The sequence below is a fragment of the Poecilia reticulata genome, linkage group LG2 (genome assembly GCF_000633615.1).
Source record: "Poecilia reticulata strain Guanapo linkage group LG2, Guppy_female_1.0+MT, whole genome shotgun sequence".
NCBI classification, from domain to species: domain Eukaryota; kingdom Metazoa; phylum Chordata; class Actinopteri; order Cyprinodontiformes; family Poeciliidae; genus Poecilia; species Poecilia reticulata.
Window position 1 is genome coordinate 33,023,015 of NC_024332.1, and position 11,859 is coordinate 33,034,873.

The window sequence follows — 11,859 nt, forward strand, 5'->3', positions numbered from 1 at the left end:
TACAACCCTGCTCCAGGACAGTTTGGTTTCTTCATCTCCCTTCTGACAATGAGAGAAATCCTTTAAAAACATTCCAGTCAACATTCCTGGTTTTAGGAAAGAACTATGATCCCATTTCACTTTCTCCTATTAATTAAAAAAATGCTTCAAAACAATTCTTTCAATTCCTACAACAATAATACATATATAAAAAAAAAAAATACGGGCATTTTTTTCATACAAAGCTTGACATCCTTCATAATCAACACAAAAGCAAGAGAAAATATTTGAGGTATTTTAAAGAACAAAAATTGTACCTTCTTTTTACACGACAAAAGACCCAATTAAATCAGTTTTGAGCTACAACAGTATGGCATTGCAAGCGTGTCAACGGAAACGAAAATGAATTTTTGTTCCTTGAAACAGACTTTTTTTACTAGAGCGCTGCTGATCGTGGTGCTTGATTGGTACCCAATTTAGGCCATAAATGACCTTAGTTAGAGTTATGGTCAAATTTACAGGGTCTGCTTTGGAGTGAGAATCTTAAAAGGCAAATACATTTTAGAGCCAGAAAACCATAAATTGTTGTAAGTATAAAGCATAACTAAATCTCAATTGGCATCTTATTGTTTTTCAAAGCAGATAAGTACCATTACATTAAACCTACAAATGGCATGAAGTTTTGTTTTAAACTTTATTTTATAAGCATATGCTTGTGGTCTGTAAAGCGTTTTCTATTGGTCTGACAGGCATCTGCAATAAGAAAATTGAACCCCAAAAATCTGGTCATTCACATTTATTTAATGATTTAACAAGGGGCACAATTGTGCCTTCACTCGCTGTTTTTTATGATGCATAATGTATTTCATGGCTACAAATTCAGGTGTCAACATGTGATCATGGGTCTCCAGTTTCTGACACGAAGCTTGTTAGCTCTGCATGATGCCCCTTCTGAAATGAGCACAAAGTTTACAGCAGTGTCCTGTCAAACAAGAGGGGAGCAAAAAAAATGAAAAAATAAATTGCATCAGTGTCAGAGAGGGTATGTTGTACAGCAGTTTGACAGCATGCCTCCCACAGAGTTGATGCTGACCCTCTGATGGCAGCAGCTGCTGTGATGGGAAACACCCACAGCTCCCAAAATATATGCCTCTTTGTTTTTGAGAAAAGTGATAAATGCAACCACTAGCTCCTGTTTTATTATAAAGCCAAGGTGAGCAGAAATAAAATGTTACCTCATGCTTTGTGACCACACTTTCTAACTGAATTCATCTTAGAAATCCTAGGGTAAACCTATTTATTTTTTTATCTGAGCAAAGCAGATAGCGATGATAAATATAGATGAGCAGCGAACCAGCTGTGCTGATAAATCTGATGAACTCGCTAACATTGCCGAGCATGTTTGGAGATTTCAATATTTTACCAACTCTTCTGTTTACGCGTTTGACCTCCAGCAGAGAAGTTTTTTTTTTTTTTACAAGCAAATGCGTGTTCTTCATGCTCAGACCCCATGCATGGTCCTCCCAGCCTGGACGCAGCCTAGAGCTACGCCTCATTGTGTGGTCGGAAAGGCAGGTGCTGCCGTGCATAAACCTGAGGCCCCGCCTCAACAGGATACGAATCCATAGAGGAAGCTAATCCTCTGCTGCGTCTCTGCGACTGGTGGCCAGGCAGCTACAGGAGGAAGCATATGTTGTGTGTTAACAGCCACCTGGTGAGGGTGTGAATGGCACCCTCACCAGTCGGGTWAGGAAAAGGAGGAGGAGGAGGAGGGAATGCCGAGGTGAAGGATCAGATGCTCAGGGTCATGTTACGGAGCAGCCACTGCTGGGAGCGGCTGCCGCTGCAGTCTCTCAGGGTGGGGACCATCTTGTCCTCCTCGGACGGCATGTCCAAGCACTGGTTGCTATTCACGTGGAGCAGCGTCAGTTGCTGAGAAGAGAGCAAACACAGGTGATTACCGCTGTGGCTGGACAAATTCCTTCCAACTGTAATTTTTTTTTAACTGTAAACACAAACCCATTTAGGCGGAAAAAGGTGAGAGGAATGCTTTTGAAAGTCAGAACRCGCATTTCGGTYATAGAAACCGAGGCTCCTGTAGGAGGAATCGATGGTTGTTTCCATTTAGCGTGAAAGGCAGAAAACCCAAAATACACCCGGTGAAGTTTCTTTTCGTATGGAGCTTCRAAAATAATTTGTCACATTACAAAACACAAAAGCTGAAGTATTTTATAGAGACTGAAAACTGCATTTCTTTTCAGGCACCCTGGATTGTTGGTAGAACCAGGAATCAGTGCAATTTTAGATGCAAATCCTTTGCTACCAGCTTTGCTCATCCAGAGACTAAATCTTCTTAATATTCTTYGTTGCAAAAACAGCTCAAACTCAGTCAGATTGGATGGAGTGTGTTTGTGAATATCAATTTTGAGATCTTGCCACAGATTCTCAATTAGATGGTACATTTGCATTTGCACAATGCTCTTTTCATCTGTAGAAATGGAATAGTCCACTGGATTTTATTTGAGAGCATCCAAGAAAAATTAATTGAAAAAAAACCCCACACTTTTAAGATTTTTAGTATTTTTAAAATACACATAATTTTCCTTCCACTGTATAATTCTATACTACACTGTAGGCATCTATCACATAAAATTCCCATGTAAATAATAGAAACACACTGAATATTATAGATGCAACATGATAAACATGTGAATAGGTTCAAGGGTGTATTGCCTTTACAATATCTAGTATTTAAAATCATTGGATTGGGGTTAATAYATTTTTAGTATATTTATTTAACAATAGCACAGCCAAATACAAACGTATAAAAGCAAGACCTCGTTCCAAAAAGTACAAACAAATAGGCTATGCCTGTGTATTTTGATAACATTGACCTCAAAACAAAAAGGAGAATTCAGAGGCCACRTCATACATCACAGCCCAGCCGTGGCATTGTCTACAAAATAAATTGGCCTTGACACAAGTTGTTTCAGGATCTGTCAGATTGAGATCAGTTGACAATGACTGATTAACAGGTCTGCTTCATGAAAGACGTCTCTGGAAAATTAATGACGTCTGAATTCCATTAAGTAGCTTCTGGATTCGTGCGCGCCGGCTCGCTGTCACAGCTGTGATTTTACTGAGRCGCCAGAATAGAACAGGGCCTTCCTTCATCAGTGTAATTATTGTGTTTCTCTCCTGCCGTTTGTCCCCCTCTCACCTGTCAGCCCCTGTCTCTCCGCTGCTCTGTCAAGTTAGCTRGAGAAGCCAGGCGACAGAACGATAGAAAAAAAAAAAAGAAGGCCCCACCTGTTGTGAAGAGACGAACCCAACCACYGCATCGAAGCGTACCACAGGAGAAAGGCTATCTACCGTGACGGCAGMAGACGCAACTCCCCCAACACCCTAGAACAGCAGGAGAGCTCTCAGTGGTTCTAAATTAACCATTCATGTGCTCATRTGGATGATGTGTTCACAACCTTACTTCTTTATAGGGTTGCCTTTCTTGTCCTATAATTACACACGCAGGATAAAATGGACTGCATTTGTTTTTAAAAACACTTTTTTAGAGTAAAATTTCTTACAAACCAATGAGTAGCTTTGTCCTGTCGTTGGAAAGTCAACTCCAGTTTCTCTTTAAGAACTATAATAATAAGCTACAGGAATTACATTTAAAAGAATTTCAAGCCAGTTCCTGCTTTGAAACAGAGGTGTGAGACAGTAGTTTCAGGGTCTTACTATTACTTTAGAACAAATTTATAGTATCACATTAGAAATCAGAGGTCTCAAATGGTAATTTCTGAAGAATGTAAATCTCTCCTTAACTTTGGGTTTTTCAAAAGGCTGCCCACAGCTGGTCCAAAACCGAGGGAGGCAGAAAAGGATAAAACAGACTAACTTTGCTGTAATCTGTTCACCCATCCTGTTATCTAATGAAAGTCTTACTCTCTCCCTGACACATCTTGCTATGTTGTAGAAAGTTTTATTTAAATGCGTTTCCTTGACTTTATTTTTTAAACACCACTTTGAAACTAAGCAGCTTTACATCTTCTTCACGTSTATTAAAGTCTAGACCAAAGAGTGCCGTTTTCCAGGTGACCCGGTAGATCTCGGAGYGGATTCACTGGTGTATAAAAAATTGGACCTTTGAGTTTCCAGCCAGTCGGTCAGGTGTCAGAGCTCATTAAGCTGAAAATATTTGGTCACCTGCAGATTTCTCGGCACATCACTTTCAGTGACTCAAATCGAGCAATTTTGTACCAGCAAGGTGCTGCTGCAGAATGAGTTCAGAGGAAGATCACAATTTATACRGTGAGAGTTTGTTTTAGATTTCAACCAACAAGCATCGTTTAGAAATTAAAACCCACATTCACTGGGAAATCTCCAGTGAATGTGGGGTTTTGYTTATCATTGCGGAAATACACAAAAAAGGTTCCATTATGCTGCCAAGGATCTTTCTCCCCTTATYCTTCAGTCTCCACTGGGCTTCTCATGTTGTTTCAACCAATAACTATTCTAACAAAAATATTTTCTTAGCAATAACACCATAAAGGTAATTGATAGCGTTTTTATTTTACACCTTATTTGATGTCACTCCAATATCTGTACTGAATTTTAAATGGATCACAGTTGAAGATTTCTGGGATTACAATCTGGTGTTCTAATACCATAACTTCTAGTTTTTGTTTTCTTCTTTTTTTTTTTTTATGCACAAATGTCAAACACAGTCACTAATTCCTGAAATGTAAAAGTTAAAAATGTAATTTCATGTTATATGTTACTTATATATTTTGAAAGGTAAAAAAATTTTTAAAAAAATCTCTAAATGTTTAGGATCATATTAAAAAATATAACTTATTTTTAATTGCATCTTAATTCTACTAGAAAAAATKTCATTTTCAGAATCGGACGATTTTTATGTTGCTTTTTAAAGAAAAAGTTTGTGATTGGTGCATCTCCAGTTAATTGTAAAATATGTATCTCCACTTTACCTCCAGTTAATTGCTGGAGATGCACCAGCATCTAATTGGTTTGTAATGAAGGTTTGCAAAATCTATATTACAAAGGCAAACAGTTCTGTATTGTAATATAATTTATGGGTATCTTTCAAAGTAAGACTGCAATAGCAAAGCGGATATAACCCCCGGTTTTACAGTAAGCGCAGCCTTATCTTGGGAGTCATTCTTTACCAATATGAGGTAAAATACATATGAAGAACTATAATATTCAGTCTGTGATTGCCACAGCGTTTTTTTATCCTACATTGGAGGCACACTGTAATTGTTCATTAAAACAAGATTGTGCTTTGGCCGTTGACGGAGGATCTCCAGACTAATGAGCTCGCAGAGACGCTCGGGCCATGTTTGATCTTAAGCTATAAAAACACAAGGACCAGTATTTCTCTGCCCAGATATGAGGATGTGCACACACACACGTATTCTTCCTGAAGTGCACGTTGCAGACTGTCCAACAAGGCTCATTTGTTCAAACAGAGTGAGAACAAAGAGCAGGTGGCACACGATCCTTCGCACCTGCCAAAAAGACTGGAGAAAAGAACAAAGAGGTTGCTTTATTTAGAAAAAGGGAAAAAAAATGATAAAAAAGAAGAATGATATAATCCTGACATAAAAAGAAAAACTGTTTGTCTGTATCATTTGAAAATGATGAGCAGTAGTATCAATAAAAAGACTTTACGCTATCAAAACGCCACAATATTTCAGCTGAAGTCTGGCTCATGAAGCACCATCCGGTTGCCGTCACGCATGTAGCCTCGTCTGGCAAAATGCATCCATGCTATTATTATTAGATCTGGATATAACAGCGAGTTCTTTAAAAAGAAAAGAAAAGTAGATTCTCAATATAAAGGGTGTCAAACTTAAAGTTTAAAAGAACATATTTCTTTAGCTACCCACTTGTGTCGACAGAGTAGGCTAATAAAGACATCATCCGGATGCAAAAATTGTTCAGTCTGTATATTAATTTTAAAGTTACAGTTTGGTTTCAACGTCTCGTGCTTTAATTTAGACACAAATAGAAGATAGATTGATTACACAACAACAAACCCCCATGAAAAAGCTCAGTGTTTTAACAAGACCGTGTGTGTGTGTGTGTGTGCGTGTGCGTGTGTGTGTGTGTGTGTGTGACACCTCAGTATATTTTCATACACAAAACAACTTATTATCATTTGGCTGTTTGGCTGATACCTCTACTATCTAAGAGTTTTACATTTGCTCTGCATACTTTATTGGCTATTTAACCCTGTARTCAGTCTAGGAACCTTCAAGAAGTCACAGAATAGCATACATGTTTTACTTTTTTTTTTGCGCAATCCACAATAACACAAAGTTGTCTAAATAGAACAAAAAGTGCTGATTCATGATTCATTAGCAGTCTGGCCATGGAGTGAACCCCTGCAGCTGGTAGGGCTTGCTGCAACTGAACTCCAATAACATAAGGAAATGTTGCAAAATGTCTTGCAAGTATTTTGTTGTAAAATAATTGAAACCTCACTACGCTCTGGAATCTCATTATAAGCTTGACTATAATGTCTAGAAGTTGATAATATTTTAATGCTGGACCAAAACTTATTCGTTATATCACAATTATTAATGATCTTTGCTGGAGGAAGACGCATCARGTTGACTCAGTTGTTATTGAGAGACATATTTTTCTTTTCATTTAAAAATTCCAAGTTATAATAGCAGGAGACATTAAGAGAGGAGTATGACAATGGAGGGCAGGGAAAATGCACCTTAAATGAAATTAGCAGAACTGTGGAAGTCCAGTTCTTTGCTCATAATTATTTCATGCCAGCTTTAGGGCAGAGAAAACTCCCATCCTAACCTCTTAGCAAATGAAGCAGGGCCTCTGGAGCAAGTTACAGACCGTTTGCACAGCTGAGACCAGCTAATTAAATGAAGACTGCTTCGAACCGTCCTTCCTGTCACCAGGCAGCACACTACACTTGCATCGAGGCATAAGAGTCACCATTTTGACTGTGGAGATCTACGAGGCTGACTTATTTTCCTTTTTTTCCTTTTCTTTCTTTTCAGGCGCTTTCCTTTTATTTCAAGGCAGAGTGAAGCAATAGTTTCGTTTGCTTTAATGATGACTGGGTCTTGCATCCGTGCTTCCTTCTTCTTAGGGCAATGTCAGGAGGAACTCAGAGCGCGACCAGCAAATCAGGCCATCTAACAGCACGTCACTTTGCTGCCATGACTCCGACACACACCACAAGTTCTGGGAGCTCCTCGCTCAATTTACGGAGCCGGGACACAAAAACCGTGGCGTTCTACATGCTCTTTAGCCGTTTGAGAGTCACCGAGATTCAGGACTCTGAAGTGCAAACTTGAGATAAGTCTGCAGAGCAGAATAGGCTATAGAGAAAATGACAGGCGCAAAGGCGGGAAAATAACAACTCTGAAATGAAAAAAAAAACTGGAGCAAAAGAACATCTCTTACAGAGCTATGTAAATAAGTAGGCAGAGTGGTGAAAAGCCCAGATGATTGGGATTCATTGCTTTAACAATCTGAACATGGCACACAGTGTGCACAGCTGCTTCAGGCCAATAAGAGAGCCATCTGAGTGTCCAGAGCCATGAAAAGGTAGCGCCACAATGAAGGATCACTTCAAAGAACTTGTAAACAATAGCTGACCCATTTCAATCATGTGTGCTGGTAGATAATCAGCTAAAAATAAACACGTCCTCCTCCGTTTCAAACATCACTCACCAGGCGTGGGCAGACCAGGACACAGCCAGTGAATATTCACATCAAAATAAAACATTCATGTTGGAAAATAAATGTCAAATGAGATCTAATTTAGCATGAAGTCTAGCTAAAGGTCCTGCAGATAAGATCTTATACACTGAAGCATCTTGAAGGGACATCTGTCACTGCTTAATGTGCTTCTGCCCTGTCTTCATGGATTCCCTCTAAAAGGTCACCAGTAAAAGCTTTTTAATGCTCCGTAGAACAATCTGCATCCACATTCTAAGACCTGAAAGAAGCACAACATGCTCCGAATCCATCTGCTCTTCCTACAAAAGGAAAATAAAATATCTAAAGTGACAATCTGCTCTGGAGGCAACTACCGACTAAACAATCTAACCGATCTAAACTACATTGCTAAACTAGATCGCGACAGCTAACATGTGCTCACCTCATGCCCCCCAAAACGCTGCCCCAAAGAGCAGATGTTAGTTTAGAGAATATAATCGGTGGGACTGAAGTAAAGGTGCCTAGCGACCTCCAGGCGGGTGTAGTTGTGGAGGATCCACGCCTGCAAAGGGCTGTTGTTACAGTACTCCACAGTGGGGCCGTAGGTGCCGTCCTCCAGACGGCTGATGGTCAGGCATGACTGGGTGATGATGTGGAGGAAGGTGTGTTTCTGCACGGATCCAGGAAGGAAGAGGAACACATGGTTGTGAAGGCAAGTAAGATAATTATTTATATTCTCTAACTGGGGTGTCAGGTTTTTTTTTTTTTTTGCAGCAAAAACAAACAAAGCTAAAGAGAATCATAACTGGAACAAATTGTTTCAACCAAAATTTGACACTATGTACCATTTTAATAGTCCCAGTTGAGGAAAAACTGTTTACTACAGTCTCAGGCTTCAGGTGTATTTAAAGGCATTAGTATGAATGCCTTTAAATACATTTTTAAAAAATTATGCCAATTTTAAAAAAATGTTTATATGCGGGTGTGGCCACCCTAATCTTTAGCTTTCTCTACTTTAAGTCAGAACTTTGTCTTGGCTGCTCCAATGAGTTAATATTACTTTCACTTAAAAGAAATACAGTGGTAAATTGAGAAGATAACTTTCAACTTAAATCTGCTAGAAATAATTTGGATTAATTTGGAAGGTACACATGTTTACCTATTGTGAACTTTTATTTTAGTATAAAACTTTGTGAAACCATGACAATATTGTGAAATCTTGGTATTTTTGTAAAAACTGATCATACCGTTATAAATCTCATTTCGGTTTATGTCTAAAAAGCAGACAGTCTCAGATGATTATATTTTAGATAGGCTGCTTATATTTAAATATTGAATATTTTGTGTATTTAAGATAATTCAGTTTGCATTTCTCATTCACAAATTTTCACACAAGCATAATGTAAATGTCATTCATGAAATGTTAACAGAATTTTGAAATGTTAGCGGCACATCTTAAAAAAAAATTAGGACAACAGCTTACTTTTTTTGACAATGCATAATAGCATTTAAAATTAAAAGAGGCTGCAATTAACATTACAACAGGAATATGAAAACTTAAATGTGTTAAAGCGAAACTGATGACCAGATGGAGTTTTCCACGGTTCTCTAGTGACCCAGGATTCAGACTCTGTCAGTCACACCTGTGCTAAAAATAACATTGACCGCAATAGTCGTGAAAACCCAACGCTGTTTACCGGTCTGGTCTGCTTCATTCATTCATTATTTATTCACAATTTTTTTTTTTCAACTTTACAAAAGCGCCCTGAGAACAAAGCGTAATTAAAGAATTTCCCCTGGGGTTTTGCTCGGTGCTTGATGGGAACAGCCTTTAGGCTTCTTCACCTCGCTATATCGAAACATCAGCAATGTGACAACTCAATCACTCACAGATTACACTGCTGGACTTTTCAAGCATCTCTCCGGAGATTTGAAAATTCATAAATAGTTAAAACACAAATGCTTTTCCAGTTCCATAAGCCCTAATGTGTTTTGACCAGTCAGGCAATGAAGTCTTAAGACGGCTTAGGGAAGAATATTTGTACTTCTCCCAGGAGCATAAAATGTCGTGCTGTGTCTTGTACACAACATCTGCTTCTTCATTTGGATGAATATTAAAGTTTCAATTTGCACAAACAGGAGTGTAAGGTAAAATGAAACCTTGGTGTTTAATATTCAGAATAAACCAATGCCATTAATCTTACTTTGATTTCCTCTTTTGCTCTATGGAGCAGCAGATCAATAAATTATGACATATGTGTGGATTTGTTTTGTATAAATTATATGTTTTGTATACATTTAGCAAATGTGTCTTTTGACAAAACAAAAATGCAAACAGGAGTAAGTGCTTACAAAGCATTATATGTATATTAATTATAATTTTTGATTACCAAGAGGTTCTCTTGGCTTCTTTGAAAGGATATTTGCTACAAAATTTATTTGTATAAATGTGTCTTATTTTATCTGTAATCACTGAAATTATAAAAAATATCACATTAAAAGGAAATGAATAAAGCTGTAACATTCAGTGACATTTTCCACCACCTTTTTTTCAAGCTAAGAAAGAAAGCTTTAGATTTACATATTCTAACCTAAGAACCACAGATTCTTCAAACTCGCTAGAGGATACCACTGCACTCAGAGCACAGGACATAAGCTACAGGGAGATTAAGGCAGGAGAACTTTGACAGCTTACCTCAAAATCATACTCCCACTTGCCAACATACTATATGAAATGAGAGAAGATGAGAGGAGACACAGCTGCTGGATGGAAATAGCACCTCGACACTGAGCTGCTTAAAAAAAATAAAAACCTACAAAAAACACACAACACCATCTAGTGGCAGAGAAGAGGCATCACATTTTCCAATTTTCTGCCATGTAAATCCTATTTTAGTAAACCGCTGCTTTCGATTTGACGACATAATCCTCASAGGGMAAAACCCACTGTCCCACTGCCTCCACTTGGACTCTGGTTCTTGCAGGAAACTCAGATCCTACCTCGGAGTCGTACTCAAACATCTGGTTGCCCTTCATGTGGTGACACTTGAGCATCTTGACGGGCCCGTTGAGCCTGGAGACATCCAAACAGAGGTCATCCGTCCGGATTTCTTTATCCGCTGTGTAGGAAAAGACCTGGGGAATGCAACACAAAGATGAATGAAAACACAATGAATCCATTCCAAAGGTGCATAATACTTTTTTTCTCTGTACTTTMCACAAAAGTACAGAGAGAATTTTCACTCTTTTAAGCTGCATGTTTGAGTATAARCATCCAATAAAGATTACAATTAAAGATCTTTACGGATAAACTAAATAYTGGACCCAAAAGGGACTAGTGTACTTCTTATCACAGATCAAATCATACAGAAAAAAMCCCAAAAAAGTAAAAGGTTCAAACGGTTATTCTCATTGRACAAGATCCCAAATRTAATGGCTGATTAGTTACCAATTAGAGACAATTAAGTCGATGTTTTTGAGTTTTCATCTCAAAGACTTGGAGGGACAAAAAAAAATTCAAGGCAGAACTGCAAGTTGGCCTGCAAACCTGGCTCGGCAGGATTGGGACAACATTTTAACAAACTATCATGAAAAAGCTGTGTAAAAATACTTAATTGTTTAAAAAGGCAGTTCTCCTAACTACAAAACGTATCTAATCTTCTGGCTTTATTTAAAGTTCAAATAAATAACATTGATTGCAGATATAATAATTAAATGCAAGAGCCTCCTGTGAGAAACTTAATTTCTTTTCTCAATATTCTGCACATTTGTTTTTCCAAACATATATTTACTAATTACAGTTAAGTGGCTTTATTTTAACTCCAATGGTGGCTTCTTTCTAACATACAGCTGACTTGTCAGAGCAGACGTTTAAAAACTTTTTCAATTTTGTTKGTATTTGTATAGGTGTGGCCGAAAAGCTAAATATGCTCTCCTATTCCAGGTTTTTCAATCATTTTCCAGCAGACAACAGTTATTAATCACCTTATGCACTGAGAAAACACCAATAGTTTTGCAATAGCTCATTCTTTTTTAGCACTTTGCTGCTTTGTGAACAATTGGGGATCCGGTAGGCGATCAAAGGCATGTTTGCTGCCCATTCAAAAAAAACACTTACAATTTAAACATGAAGAGCTGATAAAAATATGAAACTTTATACAA

General features: G+C 38.0%; 1 protein-coding gene across 1 annotated transcript; it reads right to left on the bottom strand.

Annotated features, from left to right (window-relative positions):
- Positions 1–762: 762 nt before the first annotated feature.
- Positions 763–11,785, bottom strand: LOC103461758 (polypeptide N-acetylgalactosaminyltransferase 13-like). Its single transcript, XM_008404110.1, has 5 exons — positions 11,738–11,785; positions 10,699–10,833; positions 10,394–10,423; positions 8,141–8,368; positions 763–1,911 (listed from the first exon to the last, which is right to left on the bottom strand). The coding sequence occupies exons 1-4, from the start codon at positions 11,783–11,785 to the stop codon at positions 8,183–8,185; spliced, it is 399 nt and encodes a 132-aa protein (XP_008402332.1). The 3' UTR covers positions 763–1,911; positions 8,141–8,182.
- Between the last annotated feature and the right edge of the window lie 74 nt (positions 11,786–11,859).